This window comes from Lepidochelys kempii, chromosome 14, assembly GCF_965140265.1.
Source record: "Lepidochelys kempii isolate rLepKem1 chromosome 14, rLepKem1.hap2, whole genome shotgun sequence".
NCBI lineage: Eukaryota > Metazoa > Chordata > Testudines > Cheloniidae > Lepidochelys > Lepidochelys kempii.
Window position 1 is genome coordinate 33,982,376 of NC_133269.1, and position 27,642 is coordinate 34,010,017.

The 27,642-nt window shown below is 49.2% G+C and overlaps 1 protein-coding gene across 5 annotated transcripts; it reads right to left on the reverse strand.

Annotated features, from left to right (window-relative positions):
- Positions 1–450: 450 nt before the first annotated feature.
- Positions 451–27,127, reverse strand: LOC140898278 (zinc finger protein 692-like). Of its 5 annotated transcripts, none has more exons than XM_073311902.1 (12): positions 27,020–27,127; positions 25,375–25,586; positions 24,815–24,846; positions 19,181–19,663; positions 17,671–17,734; positions 17,095–17,235; positions 15,443–15,571; positions 7,838–7,900; positions 6,859–6,937; positions 6,003–6,117; positions 5,111–5,210; positions 451–4,427 (listed from the first exon to the last, which is right to left on the reverse strand). In XM_073311902.1, exons 2-12 carry the CDS (start codon positions 25,560–25,562, stop codon positions 4,043–4,045), a joined length of 1,779 nt encoding a protein of 592 aa, XP_073168003.1. In that variant the 5' UTR covers positions 25,563–25,586; positions 27,020–27,127; the 3' UTR covers positions 451–4,042. The 5 variants fall into 5 exon arrangements, with proteins under 5 accessions (XP_073168003.1, XP_073168001.1, XP_073168002.1 ...); XM_073311900.1 differs by having other exon boundaries at positions 26,943–27,065; XM_073311901.1 differs by having other exon boundaries at positions 17,671–17,719; positions 26,840–27,065.
- Positions 27,128–27,642: the final 515 nt, after the last annotated feature.

Genomic DNA, 27,642 nt, shown 5'->3' on the forward strand with positions numbered 1-27,642 from the left:
CCTTTTTCCTTTGTAGAGAAGCAAAGTTTGTGTTGTAAATGGCTTGTCTAGTTTTTGTAAAATCTACCCATGAGGAAGTTTGTATGGAAAGTTGTTTTTTTATGAGAGTATCCAGTTTTGAGAGCTCATTCTTAATCTTTCCCTGTTTGCTGTATAGGATGTTGATCAGGTGATTTTGCAGTTTCTTTGAGTGTGGCACAATCTCTCAGCACAGTCTGTGTGATATGTAATTGTAATGGATTTTTTACCTTTAGTCCTTTTGGTATGATGTCCATCTGTTTGCATTTGGAAAGGAAGATGATGTCTGTCTGTATCTGTACGAGTTTTTTCATGAAGTTGATGGATTTCCATTCCATATGGCTAAATTCAGTGCCTTGCATAATATCAGGTTTCAGAGTAGCAGCCGTGTTAGTCTGTATCCGCAAAAAGAACATGAGGACTTGTGGCACCTCAGAGACTAACAAATTTATTTGAGCATAAGCTTTCTATGCAGCCCACTTCATCGGATGCATAGAATGGAACATATAGTAAGAAGATAAATATATATACATATAGAGAAGGTGGAAGTTACCATACAAACTGTAAGAGGCTGTAAAAATTTAAATGGATCAAAATCAGGAAAAAAATTGCTTAAAAATAAACATTGATATTATTGGTCAAAATGGTAAAAAAACAAAAAAAGAATTGTATTAAGCCTTGTTAAAAAAATGAACAGTTCGTTAATGCACTTTGATCTGCTCCAGTGTCAAAGAGGACTAGATCAAAGTGCATTAACGAACTCTTAATGAGCTGCAGCAAGGCCCACAGCAGGCACATGTAAATGTTTCCATAGGCAAACCGTTTGTTTAACAGAAACATTTTACTGTTCATAAATGCACATTTATGTTCACAATCAGTCTTTATTACAAAAATTTTTGTTTCTATGGCTCGAAATGATCTATTTTTCACCAAGACTGTGCTGCGAATTAGGCATAATTTTACCATGACAAAATCCTATCCATAACCATTATTACCACCCTGTGTCTCAGTTACCAATCTGTCCTTACTTCATAGGGTGCATGTAGGTACAAAATCCACGGATGATTGTCAGGCGTCCAATGTGAGGGCTGTATAAGCCCTAAGACCGGTAAGCAGACCCAGTTCTGCTGGCATAAACCCCACTGACTTCAGGCAGGAGTATCCTGCAGAAGACTCAGGGTATGTTTACACTAGAAATGCTACAGAGACACAGCTGCAACGCAGTAGTGTAGACACTAAGTACAGCGACAGAAGAGGTTCTTCTGTGAAGGAATTCTTCTGTCTATGCCAGGGCTTAGGTGAGCTTAACTTTGTTTCTCAGCGTGAATTTTTCACACCCCTGAGCAACGTACGTAAGTCAACCTAACTTTCTAGTGTAGACCAGCCCTCACTGAGGAATGGTTTCCTCTCCATGACATGAACAGGCCCTGAGTGCTAATGTATGGCTCTCTCTTGGGGAGAAGTGACTCTGTCCACAGACAGCCCACCCCAAGCTCGTCCTCTCCAAGGTCTAGAAGACCATGCACGGAGGAAACGCATGGCAGAGCCTGCCTGATATCCCCAAGAGGTTTGATTCATACTTGTGTTCTCGGCGCCAAGGGGAGTCACTACTAGGAGGTGGAGGTAGGTGATTGGGACAGCCGGGCCATAGGGGTGGCCAGGAAAATGGTGAGAGGGAATGGGAAGTTCAGTTTCAAGCCAAAGGAGGGATCGGGACAGTGGGGCTGTACCGAGGGCAGTACTGGGCTCTCAGCTCCCAGCTACTCCTCTGGCCTTGAATGAGAACCCCGGGGAGATCGGGGTGCATCTAGACTACGACTGACGGGAGGTGACATTTTACAACGCAGACACTGAGGTCAGATCTTCAACTTTGAAGCTTCGTTTGCTGGGAAAATCCTCCCTTCCCTCTGGCTCATATCTCCAGGGACTGGTATTTTCTTGAGAAGTGGGGTCAGAGCTTTTGCTGATTCCACATAACGAAAACCTGCTTAATATGTAAGGTAGTTATCCCATTGGGAGTTAGGCACCTAAACACCTTGGAGGAGCTGGGCCTCCATCACTTGAAATCTTCTCCCGTGACATAAGTGAAGCAGATCCAAGAAGAAAATAAAAGGGCATTGTGGTTAACAGAAGGCAAGCGGTGAGACCTGGTTTCAATTCCTGGATCAGTCACAGACTTTCTGAATATAACAACAGCCATACTGGGTCTGACCAAAGGTCCATTTATCCCAGTATCCTGTCTTCCGACAGTGGCCAATACCAGGTGCTTCAGAAAAAATAAACTGAACGGGCAATCACCAAGTGATCCATCCCCTGTCCCCCATTCCCAGCTTCTGGCAAACAGAGGCTAGGGACACCATCCTTGCCCATCCTAGCTAATAGCCATTGGCAGGACTTATCTTCTATGAACTTATCTAGTTCTTTTTTGAGCCCTGTGATAGTCTTGGCCTTCACAACATCCTCTGGCAAAGAGTTCCAGAGGTTGACTGTACATTGTGTGAAGAAATACTTCCTTTTGTTTTAAACCTGCTGTACATTAATTTCATTGGGTGATCCCTAGTTCTTGTGTTATAAGTAACAAACACTTCCTTATTTACTTTCTCCACACCCATCATGATTTTACAGACCTATATCACGTCCCCTCTTAGTCGTTTCTTTTCCAAGCTGAATAGTCCCAGTTTTTATTAATCTCTTCTCATACGGAAGCGGTTCCATACCCCAATCATTTTTGTTGCTTTTTTCTGTACCTTTTCCAGTTCCAATATATCTTTTTTGAGAGGGGGCGACCACATCTGCATGCAGTATTCAAGATGTGGGCAAACCATGGATTTATAGAGGCAATATGATATTTTCTGTCTTCTTATCTATCCCTTTCCTAAGAAGCAATCTTTGAGCAAGTCCCCTGGGGTAAAGTTTTCAAACATGCCTAAGACTCAGACCTCAGAGGTATTTAGGCTCCTAACTCTCACGATTTCAGTGGACGCTAGGAGCCTAAATACCTTTGAGAATCTGTGTTTAAGCGACTTAGGAGACATTGATGTTCAGCGCGACCAAGGTGTTACTGAAAATCTTACCCTTAGGCCCAGATAGGCACCTAACTCCCATTGAAACCCACAGACTTTAGGAGTCTAAGTACCCTTGAAGATCTGGTCCTTAATCTGTCTGTGATTCGGTCTCCCATGCGAAAAGAGGGGATCAGAATCCTTACTGTCTCCTGCCCTTTGTCTGTTTGGTCTATTTACACTGGGAGCTCTTCAGGGTAGAGACTTTCTCACAGTGCATGCCTGCAGCTCTCAGCACAATGGGCTCACAGTCTCCATTAGGATGCCAAGGTTCTGCTCTAATGCAAAGACCACAACACAGGCAGGCTTTTCTGCAGCTGGACGGGGGGTGGCTGCTGAACCTCCACTCAGAGGAGCTGCACCAACCGGGGATGGGGTAATTTCACAGGAGAATGGCAGGGAAACAGCAGCAGGAGCTGTGGCCATTGGGATGAAGACAGGCTCACCTACCCTCAACCCTGCCCTGCCCAGGCTGGCAGAACCAGCAGCCCCATCAGAGAAGGTGCTCTCCCCATCCCAGGCATGACACAAAATAATTCTTTATTGAGGATTTGTCCAAAGCCCTGAAGCTGAGAGTAGCAAAGCCGAGCCCTGTTCCTGAGGAGGGCGAACCTCAGCATCTCTCTTCAGAGCCCCCTTGCTCCAGAGAAGGTGCTGGTGTCAGTCCTCTTGGCCCATGGAGAGTCTGTGCTCTACTGACTGTGGTGTGGGGAGGCTGCGCAGGGCTGCCTTTGCCTCCCTGTCCTCATACTCTCAGTACCTGGACAGGATTTCAGATCTTCTGCTGCAGTCCCCAACCATGGTTCAGTCATTATCCCCACCCCTCTGCTAAGCGCTTTATGTCCCACTCTCAGCAGAGTCCAGCTGGAAGGCAGGATCCTGCTGGGATCATCTCTGCCAACATCCCCTGTGGTTCAGCCCCCAAGCGCTGGTCAGACCTGGATCCCGCTCAGCATGGCTTGTTACTCGGCAGAGGCTGCGATGGGGGACACCGGCCGTTCTGCCTTCTCCATTTTGCAATGGCTCGGTGCAGGGATCTCCAGCTTCTCTGTGGCAAGTGGGCACAGCACATCCGAGTGGTCCTTGGTTGGTGTCTCCTCAGTGAGGCTGGGGAGCAGGGATAGCGTGTCCCTGTTGCTAGGTGCTGGCATTTCCAGCGTGGGCTGGGCCGGGCCGGCAGTCACCTCGGGATGGCTCTTGCTTTTGTGTGCGGTGACGTTGTCCTTCTTCTCAAACTTCTTGCCACAGATGTCGCAGGAGAACAGGTAGAAGGAGTCGGCGTCATGCTTCTTCATGTGCCAGTTGAGGGAGGCCTTCTGACGGCAGGTGAAGCCACAGATCTCACACCTGCGGGTAGGGAAGGCGATCAAAAGGAGAGTATGGAGAAAGCCGGGCAGGGAATCAGATGCATAGAGGAGACAGGAACACAGGAATTGTAGGCTAATCTGGCCTGCAAGTTAGGTCTGGTCCCGGGCTCTAATGGCTGGAGAACAGGCTTAAAACCTGAAGCAGGAGGTTTAATCTCCCTTCCAAAATTGCTATTGTTCATTATGGTTATTCTCAATATTCTTGTTTCCACATAAATGTCCAATCCCTTTTTGGAATCTCACTAAACCTTTGGCCTCAGCAACTTCAGTGAGTGGCAGTGAGTTCAACAGGCTAATTCATTACTCCCCAAACTTCTGAGGATCGTGCCCCGCCCGTACCTCTGTCCGCGACTCACCATGTTCTCCCCAGAGCCCGGGTTGGAGTGGTGCTGCAGCTTGGGGACTTTGGGAACCTCTGGTCTACAAGTATCTAATGGGTGTAGACATCAAGAGGGTGAGGGGGAGAGGCCTTGTCTGGGGTGTAGTTAGGAAGAGGGCCCGGACAGCCCTAGGGACTGTATCCTCCAGAACTGGATCGATGGCACCTAATCAGGGATTTCCACCTTTGGCCTCTCAGTGCTGCAATTCTTAGGGACAGAGAGAGCTCAGCACAGAGGAAGAGACCCCAAGTCACAGAGCAAGCCAGTTGGGGTTGCTACTTACTGTATGGGTTTCTCTCCCGTGTGGATGCGTCTGTGGATGATCAAGTTGCTGCTGGTGCGGAAGGGGCGGGCACAGTACTCACAGATGTAATCCCGTTTGTCTGCAGCGGGGAGAAGACTGGGTTACTGGTTGTACTGGGCAGCAGGATGTAGGGCAGGGCATTTTACCCAGGTGGAAGCAAAAGCAGGGACGAGAGAAGGGCAGTAGTCCAAAGGGCAAAAAGCAAGGGGTTGCCAGAGCAAATATTGGTAGTGAGTCCAGGGCTGGAATGACAGTGGGACCTGCAGGTTGGGATTGAGGAGCAATGGCAGAATTGTGTGTGTAGGGGGAGCTCAGGACCAGACAGCAGAAGATTCTGTGGGTCCAGACTGAGATGCATTATTAGCAGCACTGGGTGTGGCTCCTGGGGCTAGAATAACAGCGCTGTTTGTAGGGCATGACTGAGAGGCACCTGCAGAGCTGGGGCTGGGTGGGAGGGAAACCCAGGGCTAGAATAGTAGTGCGGGCTGTGGATCAGGACTGGGGAGTATCGGCAAAGGTCGAAAGGGGGAGGGGGCCCAACCCAGGGCTGGAATACCAGGGGGCCTGTGGGTTGGGATTGAAATGCATTAGCAGACCTTTGTGATTGTGGGGCTGGAATTGAGGGGCATCTGGCAGATGATTGTGTAGGAGCTCAGGACGGGGACTGAAGGGCAGCAGTGGGGCTGGATTGAGGGGTACTGGCAGGGGTTTGTGTGTGTGTGTAGGAGCCCAGGACTGGACTAAAGCCCTGTGGATCTGGATTGAGGGGCCCTGAGAGAGCTGTGTGCGTGCTGAGGGGAGGGAGAGCCCAGCACCGTAGCAGAAAGGCAGGTGCTTTGAGGCTTTAGCCCCTGTGCTCAGGCATACTGACCGCTGTGCAGCTTCTCGTGCTCCTTCAGGTGTTTCTTGAAGTTGAAGGACTTGCCGCAGCTGGGCTCAGAGCAGGTGAAGGTCTTCTGGTGCACGTGCTGGTATTTCTTGTGGTGCTGCCATTTGGGGGTGGGGGGGAAGCAGAGGGTAGGGTCACAGCTGCCACCCAGAGACCCCACAGTCCATCCTCCCTGGTTCATACCTAACTGAGCGCCCTACCACAGAACTGGGAGTCAGAGGGAATGTTTGATTTGATTTTGGGGCTGGACCAGCAGCCCCAGTACAGGGGGTCTCCTTGGTGCCACTCAACTCTCTCTGTGGGACAGCAGAGGGAAGCCATAACTCTATGACCCATTCAGCCCCCAGCCTGTCTGTGGAGGCTGCAGCAAAGGAGGCCAACTGGATCACGTTCCAGAGTCAACTGCAATCAGTGGGAATCTCACCATGGACGTTGATCAGCTCTGGGTTGGGGCCTTAGCTCTGATATAGAATCTTGTCCTGCTGGGAACTGAGGACACACGGACTCATTTCACTGAACAGCCAGTCAGATGGGAGCGACCGGGGCATATGTGACAGCTCCCATTTGAGCTGGGGATTGAAACGGGGATGTCCAGAAATAAAAGCATAAGTAGCTACAGATTGAACTATGGTAAAACCATCGCAGACTCCTGTTCTCTGTGGATCAGGCACAGAGAGGGACCCGTAACATATGTTCACCGATGGGTCACACTGAGCTGATTGTCAAGCCCACAGCTGGGCTGATACCATAATGGTTTTAGGCCACGTATCCCAACAGGGACCAGGCGGTGCTGGGGGTGGGTCAGGTGCCCCTCCCCACAGGTCACCGTGTCACTCACGTTCAGGTACTGGCGGTTGGAGAAGATCTTGCCGCAGCCCTCGAAGTCGCACAGGAGCATCTCGCGCTTGGTTGCCTTCCTGCAGAGAGGAGGGGGTGAGGATCTTGCAGGTTATTGATGGAGCCAGGATGCAGTTCAGCAGCCCCTCGGTTCTCAAACCCTCCCTTGTCCTCTCCTCTCCATCTCCCCACTGCATGGGCAAGAGCCATGTCCGCTGCAGCCACCTTCCTGGATCTTTCCCTGCTCACCAGCTGCCTTCGTCACCTCTCCTCTGCAGCTTGTGACATCTGGATAAAGCCCCCTTCATCTCCCTGCCTCACCGGCTCTCCAGCTCCTTTCCAAACTCTTTTTTTCCCCATCTATGCCCATCTGCTCTGGTCTCTTGGTCAGCTGTGCAAAGTATTGGGGGTGGAGTGGTGGACAGGTTGGACAAAGCACACCACTAGCAACGGGGAAGGTGTGTGGGTTGGGGGCGCTAAGGGGTGGGTCGCATGCCCTGTGGAAGACGCCAACCGATGGGTGTGGTGGATATGCAAGAAACACCAGGGAGTATCACTGGCTGTGAGCCTATGCAGGGACACGAGAGGGGTGGTTGCAAGGGGGAATGGACAGTAGACCAAGTGGCAAGAGGACTGCACATCACTGGGGCCATTGAAAAGTATGTTAGGTAATGGGCTGTGGGAAGCAGCCCCTGGTGTGTGGCTCTGGGGCTAATGGGGCTTTTCCTCACCTCTAAGTCCAACTGGAATGGCGCTGCAACCCCCACCAAGAGGCCAATCCAGACAGAGCGGGAGATCCTACCCCTGCCCAACTACTTCCCTTTGCAGGAGGCACCACCGGCTGCTCAGTGGAATGGGGAGTCCAGCTGTGGGGAGCAGGGATACAAGGGACTGGTCTGCAGCCCAGCTCTGCTACTATAAGGGCTCTAGGGCAGGGCAGCCAGCAGAGTCATGTCCAGGGTTCCAGGCCAGCTTCCTACCTGATTCTTTTGGGGCCGATCTGGGCCACATCCTTGTTGCTCAGCTGTCCCCGCTTCTTGCGGCTGCAAAGGAAGAAACAAACTGATTGGGTGCTCCCAGAGGGGTGTGTCTCTCCTCCTCCTTTCTCCCCATGTAGTCTCCCTCTCCCCTGTCCTGTGTTTTCCTTTTCTGTACACCCTTCCCCATCTCCACCATGAACGTCTCTCTCTTCCCGTCATTGCGAGAAGGCATAGGAGACGAAGGCTGCCTGGCCTTCTCTGGGGCAGGGATCTCCAGCTACCAGCCTCCTCCTACAGGAAGGAGAATTTAGGGTGGCCACCCTAAGATTGCTCTGGCATCTTCCTGGACCTCCAAGTCTCACTGACACCCATATGGACACTGCGATGCCTGCCAGACACCGGGAAGAGCTCCAGTTTGACCCAGGACTACAAATTTCATGTCTTGAAGGTCAGGTCAGTGTAGAGGCCAGTGCTCAGATCCTCAAAGATCTTGAAATGCCTAAGTCTCATTGAAATCAATGGGAAATAGGCACCTAAACTTCTTTGAGGGTCGGGGCCTGGCTGTTTCCACAGACTGCTAGGCTTTAGTTGTAGGCTGGGTACACACCCCTATCTTTCTGATAAAGGGTACCCCTGCCGAAAGGATACAGGGCTCTGTCCAGCTCACCCCCCAGGCTGCTGGAGTCACTAGGGTTCAAAAGTTAAAGGTTTATACAGTAGAACCTCAAAGTTACGAACACCTCAGGAACGGAGGTTGTACGTAACTCTGAAATGGTTCGTAACTCTGAACAAAATGTTATGGTTCTCTCAAAAGTTTACAAGAGAACATTGACTTAATGCACCTTTGAAACTTTACTATGCAGAAGAAAAATGCTGCTTTCCTTTTATTTTTTTTAACAGTTTACATTTAACACAGTACTGCACTGTATTTCCCTTTTTTTTTTTTGTCTCTACTGGGGCCTGATTAATTGACTGGTCAGTTTGTAACTCTGGTGTTCATAACTTTGAGGTTCTACTGTAACTATAAAAACACACAGTCAACATCATGCCACAATATATAAATTGCTTTAAATCAACCTCTAAAATGTTCTCAGGCAGCATTCTTTGTACTTTGCCTTTCTGTAAATTTTCAATGGATTTTTTTTTGTTGGGTTGTGTGTATGTATGATGAAATGGATGTTTATTGACATTAAACAATAACAATCTAATCTTTCCAAGCCTAAATATACCACAGGCGTGCTAGATACAGCAGGGCTCAGTGCTTTCCTGCTCCGTGAGAGGCTCCAAGACTCACCAGATAGTAAGCAAGCAGAGGACAACTTGCACAATGTTACCATCTTTGGGTCTCTGTGATAGCATATTTCTATATAAGTAACCTCAGTTTTTCTGGCATACAAAAACTATTACACATCGCAAGATCCTACATGTGTGTGTCTAACATGGCAAGGAAAAAGAAACTGTACAATGCTATATTTAGAAATAGCATGTGTTCCTACAGTTAATAGACTACATTGGAACATTATTTCACAAGAGGGCAGAATTGAGGTTACATATGCAGCCTTTAACCTTTGCCTGACTTCTGAGCACTCATGGTCATGGATTTCCAGAGGAGATGAGAACAGCTTGCTCCCCTGACTTTCAACTAGAATCTCAAGTGCTCAGTGCTTCTGAAAATTAGGCCTTAGTGGTCAGTTTTTCAAGAGGACTCAGAAGCTCCCGAGCCCCTGATGAACATTTGGCATAACCTAATGGCTTTTTTGGTATCATATTTCCCAGTTTTTAATTCAAGTAACAAGATGGACAAAACAATAAGACCGAAGGAGAAAGCATCACTCTACAATTTCAAAGCTCTGATGGCTTGTAATAGAGATGTAAACAGAAAATTTAAGACCTGCAATGCAGTGTGGATGTATTTGGTAGGACACCCCCTGAATGCAGTCATCCTAGGGTTTCTAGGCACTACGGTAATACAAATAATAATGAAATGATACTAAAACTTGACTAGGTCAGTAGAACCAAGCTGCTCTTGAATAAGTCCATCATTTGCACGATAAAAATAAAAAGCACTAAAAACCTTCAGAAAAATCCACTCTGGACATTAAATATGACAGAAAATGATTTTATTTCTGTACTGTTTGACAGTTATCTCATATACGTACTCCTCACCGCACAAAATAACTACAAGTAAATACAATGATCCTATGTTACAAACATGATTAAATGTTATTATTTACCAACAATAAAAAGTCTTTAAACACACTGTATTGCAAAAAGGTATAATACAGTTAAGAGAGAAGGATACAGTCGTAATCCCATTAATCTAATATTTTTAAACACAGAGAAAGTTTGGTCACATATACTGTGACAAAGTTCCTCCTCTACTTTGGTGGGTATTGTGCTTATTGGCAGATTTGTTCCCCTTGGAGCTTCACGGCAGCCCTCAGTTTGGGCGTTTTCGTGAATCCACAGTCCAGATCAACTCCTCCTGTGTCTGACCTGGAGTTTGGAGGTTTGGAGGCCCACCCTCTACTCCGAGTTCCAGCCCAGGGCCCTGTGGAATGCAGCTGTCTAGAGTGCCTCCTGGAACAGCTGTGTGACAGCTAAAACTCTCCGGGCTACTTCCCCATGGCCTTCTCCCAGCACCTTCTTTATCCTCACCATAGGACCTTCCTCCTGGTGTCTGATAATGCTTGTACTCCTCAGTCCTCCAACAGTCCGCGTTATCACTCTCAGCTCCTAACGCCTCTTGCTCCCAGCTCCTCACATGCACACCACAAACTGAAGTGAGCTCCTTTTAAAAACAAAGGTGCCCTGATTAGCCTGCCTTAATTGATTCTAGCAGCTTCTTGATTGGCTGCAGGAGTGGTTGGGTGAGATTCTGTGGCCTGCGTTGTGCAGGAGGTCAGATGAGATGATCATAATGGTCTCTTCTGACCTTAGTATCTATGAATCTATTCTAATCAGCCAGTCTGTCTTAATTGTCTCCAGAAGGTTCCTAATTGTTCTGCAACCTTCCCTGTTACCTTACCCAGGGAAAAGGGACCTACTTAACCTGGGGCTGATATAGCTGCCTTTTATTACTATCCTGTAGCCATCTGGCCCGACCCTGTCACAAGTTTGATCTAATTTAAAATGTTCTTAAATCTTGCAGCCACTTCGCTTTTGTTGTTGTTGGTCTGTGATGGAATGTCCTGAAAAGAGAAAGAAGTTAGAAAATAGCAAAATTGTCATTTTGGTGAAGAAAACAGATGTTAAAAATCACGGACGATCTGCCATGTTCACTATGTAAGATGCAGGCTATGCAGCTTACTTTGCAAGTGCAAGCTGAGGCTGCTCAACGCTTTGCAATACTGTATATTGCACACAGGTATTGTCATCAGATTGGGATGACGGTACTTACAGAAAGAGATGAGAGTCATCTGCGAAGGAACACACACTCCAGTATGCGACGTGCTCTTGATGAGCTTTCTCTTGCTCCTCTGATATTTTTTTTTTCTGTCTCCATGTCCCTAGCTGCTGGTATCATAATGGCTACAGCAAAAACCACACATCAATGTGTAACTTATTTGATCAAAACCATTACTTCCTTTAAACCTTAAAGGGACACCACAAACAAGTTCAGTCAATCTTTAAAATGTGTGAAAAGTTCAGGTGCTCTACATTTGATTTCAGTGGGAGTCTGATATCTATCCTATTTAATTAGGCACGTTTGAAATCCCACTAAGCACTTACACACCTTTGAAAATCTGGCCCTAAAAGACGATCAACAGAGTGCTCTCAAATGCACAAAGTAAAGAAACTGAAGGGAAAAGAAAGATTTAGAGGGAAATAATATTTTTATTTCCAGTGATTTTGAAAGTTTTCAGACACAAGCATGATTTTTGAGTAGATGGTGTACCTCTAATGGTAAAATTAAAATGCTGCAGGGAGAGGAAGGGGCAGCGCAAATTAAATATATAATTTACCATGATTTTCTGTTGTGTTTCGATTAATGCCTCCAGAACTTGTTCTCTACTGGTAGCAAACTGTTACTTAGTTTCACAGCCCCTGTAAAACAGACATTAATAGACTTTCAGTATAGAACTGAAGTCACAAAAACATCTAGAAATGAAAAAGGCAGAAGATCCTTTACTGTGCATGTTAATACTTACTTGGTATCTGTTTGGGTTTATATTTTGGGGCTTCTTTCTCCCATAATTCCCACAAAAACATATAATCGTGAAGAGATAGTTGAGAATGGAAGACTGTTCACACTTAATTCAGCTAATTCCAAAGGAAATGCTTTTATACCTTCCTGTGTAATAAAAACATTAGAAAGTCTGGAAGGAAAGAGTTAGGGTCTATAATTAATTCCCTGGTGTTATGTAAGGCCGCAGTTCAAGAAGAGACTTAAGCATATGCTACTTTTTAGGCATATAAGTAGGCCCATTGACTTCTATGGGACTATCCGTGTGTGTAAGCACAGGCACCATTGTCAGCCCTTGTGATTTTACTGAGAGTCTTGTGATATTTGGTGTTTTTCTTAAAGCCCCAGCTCCCAGAGTCAAGCGACCACCAGCGTTTATTTAGATACAATGAAAGTTTCTAGCCCTCACGTTTGGAAAAAAAACACGTTGAAAATGTGTCCTGAGGGTGACTTAAAGGCTCAGAAACCAGAAGAGAAATTTAAAGAACCTATAATTTATTATTAGAAAAATCCAAAAAACCCCCAAACCACTCAAATCAAATATTCATGATTTTTGAGATGTTACTCATTACTTCTGTACACTTGAGATCGGCAGTACTGACTTTTAAATACTTTGGTGACTTGGAGCCTAATCATTCACTAAGGACCTGACCCAACTCGCAGTGATTTATTGCAAGTCATTCCTCTCACTTCAGTGAAGGTTGCATTAGGCTCAGTCACCCCAAGCAGTTTCCAGCACCCACCCAAGCTTAACTTGGCTTCCTTGGATCTTCAGAGATTAACTCAACTATCAACATCATAGTACTGAAACCAACACATCTTCTCAGCAATGAGCAAATTTTCAGCATCATTTATCTAGAAATGTAATAACAGAGGGCTCTTCAATCTAACAGACAAAGGTATAACAAGATCCAAAAGCTGGAAATTGAAGCTAGACAAATACAGATTATTAATAAGGCACATTTTTAACAATGAGGGTAATTAACCTTTGGAACAACTTCCCAAGGGTTGTGGTGGATTCTCCATCACTGGCAATTTTTAAATCAAGATTGGATATTTTTTTAAAAGATCTGCTCTTGTGCACACAAGAATTAACTCAGGGAAGTCCAGTGGCCAGCATTATGCAAGAGGTCAGACTAGATGATCACAATGGTCCCTTCTGGCTTTATAATCTAAGAAACAATACGCTAATGCATACATCATTTTCTGCATAAAAGTATTACAAATTCACACTAGCAGCTTCAGTGCAGAGAACCAGACACTACACTGCTGAATATTTATTATCATTGTGTGATGGAACCTTATGAAAACTACAGCATTAGTTTACTCCTGGGGGAATTCTGAGCCACTGCTCAAGTGCAGAATTAATGCCTCCCGGAGATATTTTTTCCCCCTGTAGAAAAATTGATTCTGATGGGGAAGTGAAAGGAAACTGCAATTACACTTTTCACGCACTAGGGGCTGATGTGATGCCAGAAGAGAGGACAGCTAACTCATGGGTCAGAGCAACCAGCCATGGAGAGGGAGAAGACAGAGGCTGCCCTCCTCACAGTGCTGTGCCAGGTGAGGAGGCACGGGATATGGAGGGGGGCAGAGTGGGACACATGGTGTTGTTAAGGTGGGTCACACAGACTGACGTTCCGGAGGGATAGTGGAGGGGGACAGTCTGGGGTGGGAGCAAAGGAGCTAGTGGGGTGACAACTTTGAGCCCAGGACCGAATAGGAGTGGGGGTGCAGGGCCACATGGAGACGGGGGGGAGGAAGGGTGCAGGGCCACATGGGGACATATGCAGAAATGAATGGCTGAATGGGGAGTGGGGATGCAGGGACACATGGAGACAGAGGCAGCAGATATGCCTGACTGAATGGGAGAGGCATGGGGGAGGTTCCCCAACAATCCCCACCCCGCAAAAAAATCTGTTCCATACTTCTCCCACCCACATCCACCAACCCTCCAGATTCACTTCCAGGCTCCTTCCCAGCAATTACCTCCCTCTCCCTCAGCTCCTTCATTACCCCTGAAATCCCCAAGCCTTTGTACTGCTTCTCAATGATGTGGGAAAATACATTTCTGTATTGTAGTTTAAATGAATTATGATCAAAGTTCTGTATTAATATGCCCGGTAGAGAATCTATTTGTCAAAAAACATTTCCTGAATCTTTTTGTTGTTGTTGTCTGTATTGTTACAGACATACTTGCTTACGGGTATTTGAAATAAATTACCACAATAACTGAAACTGGCACGATTACATTGTATTACTTTGACAAATAAAATATGCAGAATTTTAAAATACTGTGCACAGAATTTTTAATATTTTGGTGCAAAATTCCCCCAGAAGTAACTACTTATACACTGAAGCCCTATTTAGCCATTCGCCTCTTCCCTGGTGAGCAGGATAGTGCAGTACACTATGGCCACTTTGTACCACTTGGGCAACACAGAGGCCATGTTCTGGCCCCACATGGCCAGAGGAGAAATCCCTTTGTGTCAGTGGAACTCTCTCCAGGGAGGGATGGCTCCTGTGGAACCCTCCCTGCACTCTCTGGTGCTGTAGGGAGAGCTTTGATATATCAATCCTCCATTAATGTTAGGGATCTTATGCCAGTGGTATGAGTTAGAGCAGTTTAGGAGCTTCTCTAAGTCATGCAGAGGGCAGACGGCGCAGGATCAGGGAGCTGCAACTGGTTCCATGACAGCTCCACCTGCATTGAATGGAGCTGTGACATGGGCAAACTTCAGCCGTACTATATTCTCTCTGACTACCCAGACACTAGTACGCTTGTCTCCCTCGCTGTCCCCTAGTTTCATTACTGGCTCTATTACCATTGAAGTCAATGGAAAGAATTTCTATTAATGTCAACGGACTTTGCTCAGGTCCTCACATGGCTCCCATCACAGTGGCTAAGCATCCTCCGTGAGCAGCACTGGCTAGGTATACAGAAGCATTCGTCCATCCACTTAGCTGCATCTAATCAGGGGCTAAGCCGGCATAGCTATGGCGCTTAGGGGTGAGACAAGTTTCACACCCCTGAGCGATGTACCCATGTTGATCTACATTTTAAGTGTAGACCAGGCCTGAGACACCCAGCGTGGTGTAGTAGACAGCTCTGCGCTGGGAATTGGCTGCGGTTTGGTCTGACTGCTATTGTCAGGGGTCTGTAGTTTCAGAGCACAGGACAGCCCCACACACGCCCTCGGGCCTTTAGGTTAGCCAGCATTCGAAAACTTTGGGGTTGCGAAATGCAGTCACTTCTCAGATGGGCCCAAAGCCACTTGGATGATCGAGTTGAGATAGACAAACTGATCTCAACCCCTTCCTTCTCACTCACCCACTTCTCGCCTTCCTTTCTCCTCTCCCTATGTGCTCAGGCTCTCCCTCTTCACCTGGATTGGCCCTCTGCCTGTCTTCCCCCTCACCTGGATTGCACCGCCTTCTCCTCAGAGGGGCTGCCGTTGGCTGGACTCGCCTCGGTAGGCAGCTGCGTACCCTTCACGGGTCTCTTGCGGCTCTTGTTCTGGCTTTGTTCTCTTTTCAGCTCTGAGTCACTGGATGGACAAGATGGACATAGCAACTGGTTACAACCTGTGAGAGGGGGCTCTCTAATGGCAGGTGAAGCTAGACATGGGAAACAGAGGAAAAGCAACCCAATGCCACTCAAGGAGAGGCACATAGACTAAAAGCATCTCCTTCAAGCCAGTGCTAAAGGAATCAATGTATTATTCCACGTTCACGTCAGGTTAGAGCTGAGAGTTTAGTCACACAACAGTTAGGGTTAGATTTGTCAGAGCAGCCTTCCCTCTGCAGAGTATGTTTAACAAATGGGTCTCTCGTTTCCAATATCAGGACAAAGTCACAAGGAAGCTTGGGAGGAAGGATGGGATTGTGGTTAAGGTACAAGACTGGGTGGCAGAACAGCTGGGTTCTGTTCCTAGCTCTGAAACTGACTCACTGTGTGGGTGAAATCAGGGGCCTTTGTTGATCAGATCCCCCTTGTGGAAAGGTGGGGAGCTAAACCAACTTGGCTCCACCCCCTGATGCTATCACACCCAACTCTGTGTTTGTCAAGTCCTTGTTACAACCTGACTTTTCCTGGCCAGATCCTCAGCAGTCTCTGGCCCCTTCAGGGTGAAGGGGAGTCAGAAGTTCCATGGCTCTAGTAGGCGTTACTCAGCCCTAGGTCTCCTGCGTTTAGAACCTTCTTCTCCATAAGCCCCTGGCTGGAGTATGCAGGGGAGCCCAGGCCAGCCCAACTCACTGGGTTCAGCTCGGGGCCCGTTTGGATCAGCTAGAATCAGTCTTTGTCAGCCCCTTGCTGCTACCACCTGCCTGTAGGCTTGCCATGCTTCTCTTTCTTTGGAGTGTTAGCAGTTCACCAGCCTGCTAGAGGGCGGCTCTCTAGCAGCTGCCTTTCCTCTCGGGAACTCCCCTTCTAACTGAGGTCCTTAATTTTTTTTATCATGCCCAGGTGCTTCCCTGCCTAATTAACTGCCTCCAGTTCCCTCGGGTGAACCTGAGGTGCCTCATTCCTCACTGTGGAGCCTGTCAGAGCTGGGCTGGTCCCTGAGCCTTCAAAGGGCCATCTACCCTCTGACATTGCAGTGGGCAAATCCCTTCCCCTCCTCTTACCAGTAATGAAAATAAGGTCCCTGCCCTGGGGAATTTACAATTCCAGGGCCGGATTCTGATCTCACTCATACAACGAGAATTAGGAGCGCTCAGCAGTGGTGTTTAGGAGCATCCCGGGGTACCACAGCTACCTGTGAAATCAGAGTGAGGCCTTAATTATACTAGCAAAGTGTTGGCAACCACAAAGCAGGGAGCAGGTGGGAAAGGGCAGGGATCCAGGAAAAGCTACGGAGAGAGACACCTTGTTCTGTACGCGCCCTGTGGGTTCCTGGGTTAATTGTTAAAGGGCCATGGAAGGTGAAGGGACAGAAGACCAGGGCTGTGGAATTACGTCAGAACATACACAGACTCTTTGTAAAGTGCAAGACTTCGGTCCAGCCTGGCAGCCCTTCAGAGAGCAGTGCAGTCAGCTCCCTCCCATCCCAGCTCTAGCATCCCTTACCTGTCCAACGAGGGGTGGTAATTCTTATCGCGCAGGTCATCCGTGTAAGTGAGGTCATCTTCTTCGGTGAAGTCTTCATCCTCCTCCTCTTCCTCTTTGGGGTCAGGCACCTCCTCTGGTTTATCCTCCAATCCTGGTGCACTGCAAGAATCAGATGTCAAGAGAGGAGGTTGGACGGAAGCGCATCTCCCTGAGCCATGGCTCTGACGGGGAAATCTCTGAGGGCTCTGTGGGTCCTGATCCCACCATCTCTCCTCACAGCCTGATGGCCATCCTGTCTACATGTCCCTGTCAGTCACTGGTCTCTCTGCTGAAGCTGTTCACAACAGCGCTGATGCGTAATAATAGGTGTAATAATAGGGATGTGTAATAATAGGGATGGGGTAAGACTGTCCCACTGGGAACTGGCTTGAGAACTCAAAAGTTAATTTCATACCGGATGTTGTCAGACGGGAGTGACTCTGGGTCATTGCACTGCTGGGGATACAGGACAGCTCCTCTCTAGTCCCGGGAGCATACGCACAGGGGATAGGTGAGCACCAGGGACATATGATGAGAAGAGCCACCGTCACTCACCTCTCCGGCTCTATCCCTTCCATGCCAGCCTCTGCCTCTGCCAGGGGAGCTGTGGGGAGAGAAACTAGGTGCAGTCAGTTGAAGGGTGAAATGGAACCATGAAGTTGAGATCTGCACAGAAGGGACGGGGAAGGAAGGTGCAGTTGTGGGAGAGAGGTTGCAGGAAGGGTTTGGGAGGAGAGAGGAATGCGAAGTGAGAAGGCCCCGAGGAAGGGAACTAAATCCTCATTCAGGGTATAAACCAACCACTAACAGGCCAGAGAAAGGGGACTAGGAAGAAACTATAAACAAGTTGTTCCATAATTGTCCAATAGAGGGTTTCTTGTCCCTCCTATGAAGCACCTGATACTGGTCACTGAGGAATAAAGAGCTAGATGGACCCATGTCTTATCTGTTCTGGCAGTTTCTGTGTTCCAGCACCTCAGATGTGCTTGGCTGGACATCTGCCCTTGTTTCTCCACAGCTGGGGGACACCCACAGCCAACCCTCCCCTCGGGACCTGCAAGCTGGACGACTACATTTGAAAGCTTCACAGAAAGCAGGATACACCTGCCAACTAGGTCAGCAGCGTGAATAGCATAGGATGCCTGCCCTGGCTCCCAATTCACTCCCAGGACAGATGTGGATCTGAAAAGTTCTCCATGGAACTTGGGCCCTTGTCACTAAAAAGACCTGCCTCTCTCCCCATGAATAGCAGGGACACGCTGGGTGCTTTCACTAAGGCCACATCCTCACTTCAAGCCAGTGACCTGATCGGTTACAACACAGTTAAAAGACGTAACAAAAAGGAGACCTACCCACATTCCTGGAACGGGGCCCCGGGACTCAGTGACCCACCCTTGTCTCTGTAACTGACTTAAATCTCTGAACCGTCCAAGGCTTCAGCCTGGTTTTAGGGTAAATGGTTAGTCCTGAAGCTGTAATGTGATGGGGCCTGGGATGCCAATGATGGGAACATTTGGGTGTTGGGGTCTGGCAAAGTGGGTCCCTGCCTCTTTAACTCATTTCTCCTCTTGACTCAAAGGGGCCTGAATCTGCTGACTGATGGTCAGGGTCTGGTGTCAGGCTCCTGTACTGTCCAGGGGTGGGGGCAAATGTAGGGGGATAGGGACTAGTTTAGAGGAGGGTGGTTATTATTACAGGATCCCTATCATCACTATGGATGGAGCTAAGACTCATGGGTTGCTCGTTTGCTTAACAGGGTCCAGCTGATCACTTTCAGATAGGGAGGGGGTGATGTAGGGTCGAGGAAGGGCTATCTGAACTTGTATTTCCAATGTACGGGGGGAGTCAGCTAACCTGGCTGGGAGTGCCATGGGGGTTTGGAGTCAACGGGGCAAAAGAAATCAAGGACCAGTGGAGAGAGGGAGGAGGAATCCCAGTTTTGGCTGGACAGGAGGAGAAGGTTGTGGGGCCCTGGGAAAGAGAAGACTGGTCAGCTGCATCCATTGTGCCACCACATGCTTGCATGGGGATCCGGGAACAGGGGGGGTCCTGCTCACTCCCTCACCTGCGTCAGTGTCTGTGTTCCCTTCTCCTAGCTCTCCACCGTGGTCCATGCTGCTGGTAGATGATGGAGCTGCCATTCTCTCCACCACTGCACTGTTCCCAAGGGGGTTGGGCTCCACCTTAACCACCTTCCCAGAGGAGTCCTGGGCAAGTGCTGCCCTGCGGAGCGAGCGCCTGCGGCTGGTAACTGGGGAAGGTGGTGGGCTGGGCCCTGAGCTGGCTCCTCTTTCCTTGCGTTGGGAAGTGGCTTTGTCGGGCTGTGAGCTACCTCCCGGTGGCTGCTCTTCCGGTGCAGGGGGGCCCCAGGAGAAGGTGTGTCCAGCCATGCACTCCCACACTAGACTTCCTGGGGCTCCTTTGTCTCCTGGTGAGGGGGTCTTCACATTGGGGATAAAGCTGCACTCCTGGCTGTGAACATGAGACAGGACGACCAGGCGCTGCAGGGCATCCGTGGGGAGGGCGCTGGGATCTGAGCCACCCTGCCCTGGGGGAGAGAGAGGGAAACCACATGTAAACCACAGGGTTCCCCTAGCACCATATAACCTGTCTATTCCTGCCTATAACCCAAGAACCCATGGGGGACACTGCACCACCCCAACATTTACCCCAACCTCTCCATATAATCCTACCCCTAAGGGAGCCACAGCACCAACCCCTCCTCCCCAATAACCCAACTTCCTGGTCATGTGACTCTAAGCACCCCTATATTCATACAAAGAAACGGAGTACTTGTGGCACCTTAGAGACTAACCAATTTATTTGAGCATGAGCTTTCATGAGCTACAGCTCACTTCATCGGATGTATACCGTGGAAACTGCAGCAGACTTTATATATACACAGAGAATATGAAACAATACCTCCTCCCACCCCACTGTCCTGCTGGTAATAGCTCATCCAAAGTGACCACTCTCCCTACAATGTGCATGATAATCAAGGTGGGCCATGTCCAGCACAAATCCAGGCTCTCTCACACACCCCCGTTCCCCCCCCCCAGGGACACACACACACACACACAAACTCACTCTCCTGCTGGCAATAGCTCATCCAAACTGACCACTCTCCAAGTTTAAATCCAAGTTAAACCAGAACATCGGGGGGGGGGGGGTAGGAAAAAACAAGGGGAAATAGGCTACCTTGCATAATGACTTGGGGGTGTGTGTGAGAAAGCCTGGATTTGTGCTGGACATAGCCCACCTTGATTACCATGCACATTGTAGGGAGAGTGGTCACTTTGGATGAGCTATTACCAGCAGGAGAGTGAGTTTGTGTGTGTATGGGGGTGGGGGGGTGAGAAAACCTGAATTTGTGCTGGAAATGGCCCACTTTGATTATCATGCACACTGTAGGGAGAGTGGTCACTTTGGATGAGCTATTACCAGCAGGATAGTGAGTTTGTGTGTGTGTTTTTTGGAGGGGGGTGAGGGGGTGAGAGAACCTGGATTTGTGCAGGAAATGGCCCAACTTGATTATCATGCACATTGTGTAGAGAGTTGTCACTTTGGATGGGCTATTACCAGCAGGACAGTGAATTTGTGTGTGGGGGGGTGGAGGGTGAGAAAACCTGGATTTGTACTGGAAATGGCCCAACTTGATGATCATTTTAGATAAGCTATTACCAGCAGGACAGTGGGGTGGGAGGAGGTATTGTTTCATATTCTCTGTGTGTATATAAAGTCTGCTGCAGTTTCCACGGTATGCAGCCGATGAAGTGAGCTGTAGCTCACGAAAGCTCATGCTCAAATAAATTGGTTAGTCTCTAAGGTGCCACAAGTACTCCTTTTCTTTTTGCGAATACAGACTAACACGGCTGTTACTCTGAAACCTGTATTCATACACTGCACACTACTGGAATAACCTTTGTACAACATATGCCTTATGAGGTATCATTTGAAAACTAATAACTCACTGATCACTAATATTCTTGTGTGATGTATGGACGCGATGTGTATTAAGAGTTATGGATATAGACTAGAATTGTGACTAAAGTATGTTTAAATGAGACATGTCAGGGGGAGCTGTAAATAGGTCTGCCCTAGACAAAGGAATGTGTTTGCTTCTCTGAACAGGTTTCAGAGTAACAGCCGTGTTAGTCTGTATTCGCAAAGAGAAAAGGAGTACTTGTGGCACCTTAGAGACTAACCAATTTAGTCAGTGAGAGACAATGAAGGTCCATTTACATATCAAATACCCAAAGCTATCAAGCCAACAAGTGGGGGAAGAGACAGCATGGGGTCTATGCCCAAGCAGGAGAGAGAAGCTTGGTCCGGGTTTTACTTTTCAAAAAATATATTGCCAAGTTCACTGATCTATAAAGGTGGGGTTGGGGGTGTTTGAACCTCAAGTGATAAGCAATTGAATCAACTGATTGTACACAATTTTACCGACAGTACCAGGAGGTGTGAGCCAGTACGACATCATGCATCAACTATGGGAAAGGGACTGAGAGACTTTTTCCATTAGACCATATGAACTGGAACCATAAACTCACTGAACATTAAATCCCACCAAATGAGGGTAAATCCATTCTCATCATCGTATCCACTCATTATACTCCATACCTGAACATAGCCATTATATGAACAACATACCCCATATCTCAATGTCTGTATTTTGACCCGTTAAACTTTTACCCCAAATCGGGGAGATTGCAGATTATGTATTCCTTACGCCACCCATTTCCTAAACCGAATTTCGCACCCCTTGATAATCTGTACCTTATTCCCTGATAACCAGAATCTTCTTTTTACTTCAACATTTTCTTATTAAAATTATTAAATTTGTTAAAAGTGCATAGAGTGAGGTCTTTTCTAAAAGCTAGTAACACACTGGTAATATCATTGTGAAATGTATGTATAAACACAATATGAGAAAATATGGATACTTAATGATATCATGCTTTAAAGTCTGTGGTCAAACAGGGAGAAACAGGTCCCCATCCAGACAGGAGCTAAGGTAGCTGTCTACCTGTTTAGAGTGAAATTAAGCAAGCTGTGACCAAAAACAATGGAAGCCCTATTTACATAGAAATCAGCAGGGGGATGGGAAGTCCACAGGATGGAAAGAACACTGTGAGGTCACTCTGCCTCTTGACACAAAGTCATTGAACTTTGGAAGATATAATCAAAGAGAGAAGCCATGCCTGGCATCCCATCACTAGACAGACACAAGGGAACAGAACTCTTACAAGCTGAGAAAGATGGGCCCTTCAACCAAGGGAGGGGTTGAAGTCTCTGGAAACTGAGTATAAGCGAGAAACCTGCTTAGGCAAAGATCTTTCACCTAGGGAGACAAGGAAAGCCAATATCTTGTACTTCTGTGGAAGGTCCTGACTGAGGGAAAGTGAACCACGGCTTTGAAGAAGGAAGCTTGGTGAGAAAAAACATTTTGAACAAAGCCTGTCCCTTGCTAGATTCAGTTTTAGACTTTTCAATCCATGTTTTCACTTTTATTTGCTTATTTCCCTTTCTAACTTTATTCCTTTCACTTGGCATCACTTAACCTATGTCCTGCTAATAAACTTGTTTGATTTTTATTATAAACCAACTCAGTGCTGTTTGCAGGGAAGAGTTTATTTATCCTGGTTAATAAACTGTGATGTACTTTTGTCTCTTTAAAGGAATAAGCTGACCATTATTTCTCTGAACTGTCCAGGAGAGGGCTGGACATTGCAGAGCACATAGTTTTGGGAAAATTCAGGAATGGGAGAGTGTTGGGCTCAACTTGCTGGTTGTAACCAAGACTGGTGGAAGACAAAGTAGGGCTGTAGACTCGCTGCTGGGGTCAGAGTTGCTGAACCCAGGCTGTCTAGCACACAGACACTCAGGGTGTAACTGCATACTTGTAGGCTGGCTGTGAGCATCCCAGGCCATGGGATGCAGCAGCAAAGCACTGTACAGGACCCAGGGTTGCAGGACAAGCGGTGACACAACCCCTTACTGGTCTGGATCACACCCAACCCTTTGACAGTGGAGTAGGCGAAATAAGATTTATACACAGCTTGCTATTTTAACTGAGGTTTGCACTCCAAGCACTAGTAGAATAGTTTTAAGTATTTTTCAGGTGAAAAGGCTGGGGAAAGTCAAAGAAAGGTTACTGTTTTATTATTTTCTGTTTATTTCAGGGAAGGAAATAGAACAAAGGAAAGCATAAAGATGAGTCACAAGCAGAAAAGGCAGTAGGAGAAAAGAAGCAGATGCTGAGCTCACCAAGAAGCAATCAAAAGAGCTGTATGCACAGTGAGGTCTTTCAGCAGCTGATCAGAAGCAAACGGAGCTAGTGGTCATGCTGCACTCATATGCCATAAGGAAGGATGGGGCACCTGCTCCAAACCAGGGGCCGGAGCGGATCCCTTTTTCTACTACAGGGCATGCTTGTAGGGTGGCTGTGAGCATCCCAGGCTGTGCACTGCAAAGCATAGGCGCCCAACACCACTCTGCCCCCAGCCTCGCCCCGACTCCACCCCTGCCCCACCCCCATTCCAACCCCTTCCTCAAATCCCTGCCCTGGCCCGCTTCTTCCCCGCCTCCTCCCCCTCCCTCCTAGAGCTTGTTATGCTGCAAAACAGCTGTTTTGTGCCAGCAAGTGCTACGAGGTAGGTGGAGCAGGGATGCAGGCATGCTCAGGAGGTGGAGGTGGGGTGGGGAGGGGAGCTTGGCTGCCGGTGGGTGCAGAGCACCCACTAATTTTTTCCCCATGGGTGCTCCAGCCCCGGAGCTCCCACGGAGTCGGCATCTATGCTGCAAAGCACTGTAGGACACCCAGGTTGCAGGGCAAGTGGGACACAACCTCTTACTGGTCTGGATTGTACTCTGAACTCCATGACAGGGCGCCAGAGCACCACCCCCCTAATTAACTCTAACCCCCTGTGATGGGATGTACAAACCCTATGCTGGGGAACAGAGGGTTAAGGACCATCTGTGGGCCCTGGAGGCTCCACCCAGCTTCATCTGTTGGGTGTGCTCACAATGCACATGGAGCTTGAAAGGGCACTGCACAGCTCAGCCTGGGTGGTCAGTGCAAGGGAGCAGACCTTCCCTGGTAGCTCCTACAGGGATACAGCAGGAGTTCCATACTGCCTGAAGAAGACCTCAATATGGAGCTGCAGGCCACCATCAGAGAGACAGCAGAGTGAGGGTGAGGAATCTCCGGACCCCTTGCAGTTGAGTACGTGTTGCAAGTCAATAACCAGGCCCTCACTGGGGCTCTAGAGAGGCAGGGGGCACTGGAGGAAGAAACCTAGGGAGCAGACTTAGTGATACCCTTGAATTACCAGCCCCAGGGTCAAAACCAAGTGGAGCGGTGGGTCTAGGTTCCCCTGCTGCCAACCCAGACTTGAGCCACTAGGTGCTACTGCTAAACCACAGACTTGAGCCACAAGGGGGTATAGAGAGTTAGTGCCCCAAACACAAGGTGATCCCCCCATCATGCCCAGTCATATAACCCAGCACCACTGGGGCTGAAGCACAGTCTACCCCCACCATGTAATCCTTCTCCCTGACATGACTGTCACTAAAGGGGGGATTCCCCCACTGCACCTCCCTTTTTAGAAGGACACTCAAAGCTGCATACCCCTCCCCACAAGGAGAAGTGCGTGCAGAGTCACAGAGACCCCATTTGGGCAGGAGAGGTGCCTACCTGCACTCAGGACGCAGCCCTGTGAAGTGTACCTGCAGCAGAGAGAGGTGGGGACAGAAGGTGAGATAGTGAGTGAACAGCGAGGGGCAGGGAGGGAACCCTGAAAACACAGATCCTGCACCCCCTGGCTGAGCCCATCCACCCAGAAGACAAAAGGGAACCTGCTCCATGACCTCCATCAGCCCACCCCAAAATCTCAACCACCACATGGGACAGGCATCAAGGTCAGACGCCAGTTAGGGTGCAATGGGGGAAATTGCGGGAAAGGACATATTGGAGCTTGTCAGGGTAATTGGTGGGGGCATGATTGGGACAGCAGGAACCTGTGAGGTTCTGGGAGGGATGCACAAGGGGCTCTGTGGGGAAATGGAGGCTGTGAGGAGGGTCGGCCCTGTTAGGGGAAGGTGTGTGGGAGGTGGACTGTGAAAGAAATCAAGGGTCTCCTATGCCCATTCTACAGAGCCCCCCCTCCACTTCCTTCTCCTCCCATAGGACCTATCTCCCACATCCTGGCCCCTGCTGTGGGACCAGTACTCTCATCCCTCCCTCTCACTCCTCACCGGTCGATCAGGTACTTGGCCAGCTGGGAGTGCAGGGAGAATCCCAGCTGCTCCTTGAGCCGGCACCACTGCTCCAGGTGGCCCCCGATGCGGATGCGGCACTTGCTGCGCCGGGCGTCCAGCTCCTTGCGCTTCTGTTTGCGGATACACTCAGAGGCCTGCTGGCGGCCCTGCCGCCTCTGCTCCATCCTCCCACTAAGGATGCTGCCCACCTGGGAGTGGGGAGAAAGAGACGAGGGAGTGAGCTGCAAACCCCTTGGGGCTGCACAGAGGGAGTGGGGCAGAGATCCTGTCCGTGGTGCAGTGGGAGGCACACTGAGACAGATACAGAGGACAGTGAGTCCAACTAGGGCATTACTGGGGGTGAGGAAAGCATTTGAGAACTCAACTAGTAAAGACTGTACCCAACAAAAGAAATAGTGTGGGGGGTGAGATGGGTAAGTCAGGAAAAGGCAAGGGGAATATCCCAAGAAGAAAAGGGTCTGAGGGTGGGAAGGAAAAGGGACTATCACATCGTTAGGGTCCAGGGGGATAAGGGGTGTGGCGGACAAGCCTCCCAGAGACATTCTCAAAGGCCTCTTCCCTCTCCTGCTGTATTAGTTTGTCTAAAAGTAATCAGTTTAATCAATAATACCCAACCCCTTTCCCACCAAAGGAGTAAATCGATCTGTTTGTTCCTTTTTCAGTGCCCTTGACTTTCTGCTCCCCGCAATGCATCCCTGGGACCCACTGTGCCCTGCCCTTCTCACATGGGGGACAGTGGTACCCAATGCCCCACTCCAGCCTGCCCCAGTAACATTCCCTGAACAAACCCAGGGCCAGGCCCCACACCTATCCTGCACCAGGTACACTGAGACAGATACAGGGGGCAGTGAGCCACATCGGCCCTGGGCTGCCCATGAACCATACAGCCCTAGAGCTGCCACCCCACACTGGCTGCCCTCCCCCCTCCATGGCCCCTCACTGCTGCCCGGTCCCTCCCACCAAAGCCCCTCCTCAGCTCCGCCCACCGCCCCACCCCTATTCCTTCGACCCATCCTGACCCACCCATTACAGCCCATCCCCTTTCCCTCAACCCCCCCCATCACCATAGTCCCTCCAGTATTCATCAGCCCCGCCCCTCCCCTTCTCAGACCCGCCCCTGTTCCTCTCAACAGAGCCCCGCCCCAGCTCCACCCACCACCCCGCCCCCACCACCATAGCCCCGCCCCTTTCCCTCAACCCCGCCTCTGCCCCGTCAGAGCCCTGCTCCTGCCCTCTTCCACCAGGGCCCTCTCCTCTATCCCCACGGCCCGGATCACCCTCCCCTTCCCTCAAGCCGCGCTTCCCGCCGGACGCCTCTGGCCAATTAGAGCGAGGCGCGCGGCAGGAGTGGCCGTTGTGTAGCGAGAGGTGGGGGCGCGCGCTAATCCCCCTTTGCTTCACCCCTCCCCAACTGCCTCTTGCGTTTTTTCCGCCGTGGTACCTTAAAGTGGGCCCGTCGGGGCACAGCGCGGGATATGGGCGTTGGGGCAGCACCGGGCCCCGCTCCGTACCCCCGAGCCCTTCACCCCTATCCTTGAGCTTACCTCGAGGAGGGGAGGGCCCACTCTGGGGCCGTGTCCCCTTTAAGAGACAGACCCCTCCTCCCCCAGCGCTTACACACCGCTGGCTGAGACCGTGACAAGATGGCGTCACACCACCAACTCCACAAGCGCGGAAGGAGCGCGCATGCGCCGTGGGCGCTCTCCGGCCGATAGTCGAGATAGTGTGGCCCGGTGCATAACGGGAAATAGAGTCCTGCGCGCAGGGCCTGACGGGTTTTCGCGTCTCCAGCTCACGGCCCAAGGGCACCTTGGCTCTCACAGGGGCATCATGGGAGTTACAGCATTTATCCATGCTGGAGTTCGATGTTATCGTCTTTCCCCCTACCCTGATGCATGATGGGAGCTGTAGTCTTGTGCCCGTGGTGTATGATGGGAGCTGTAGTCATAGAATCATAGAATATCAGGGTTGGAAGGGACCCCAGAAGGTCATCTAGTCCAACCCCCTGCTCGAAGCAGGACCAATTCCCAGTTAAATCATCCCAGCCAGGGCTTTGTCAAGCCTGACCTTAAAAACCTCTAAGGAAGGAGATTCTACCACCTCCCTAGGTAACGCATTCCAGTGTTTCACCACCCTCATAGTGAAAAAGTTTTTCCTAATATCCAATCTAAACCTCCCCCACTGCAACTTGAGACCATTACTCCTCGTTCTGTCATATGCTACCATTGAGAACAGTCTAGAGCC

What these genes read in the sequence shown, in the direction of transcription:
- LOC140898278 (XM_073311902.1), bottom strand. Translation starts at nt 25,562, where the DNA reads ATGGAGCAGAGGCGGCAGGGCCGCCAGCAGGCCTCTGAGTGTATCCGC. An exon ending in GAGAAGGCGGTGCAATCCAG is followed by an intron (nt 7,901 to 15,442) that starts GTGAGGGGGAAG and finishes CTTCCTTTGCAG; the next exon opens with CCGCAAGAAGCGGGGACAGC. An exon ending in CCAACCGCCAGTACCTGAAC is followed by an intron (nt 6,118 to 6,858) that starts GTGAGTGACACG and finishes CCCAAATGGCAG; the next exon opens with CACCACAAGAAATACCAGCA.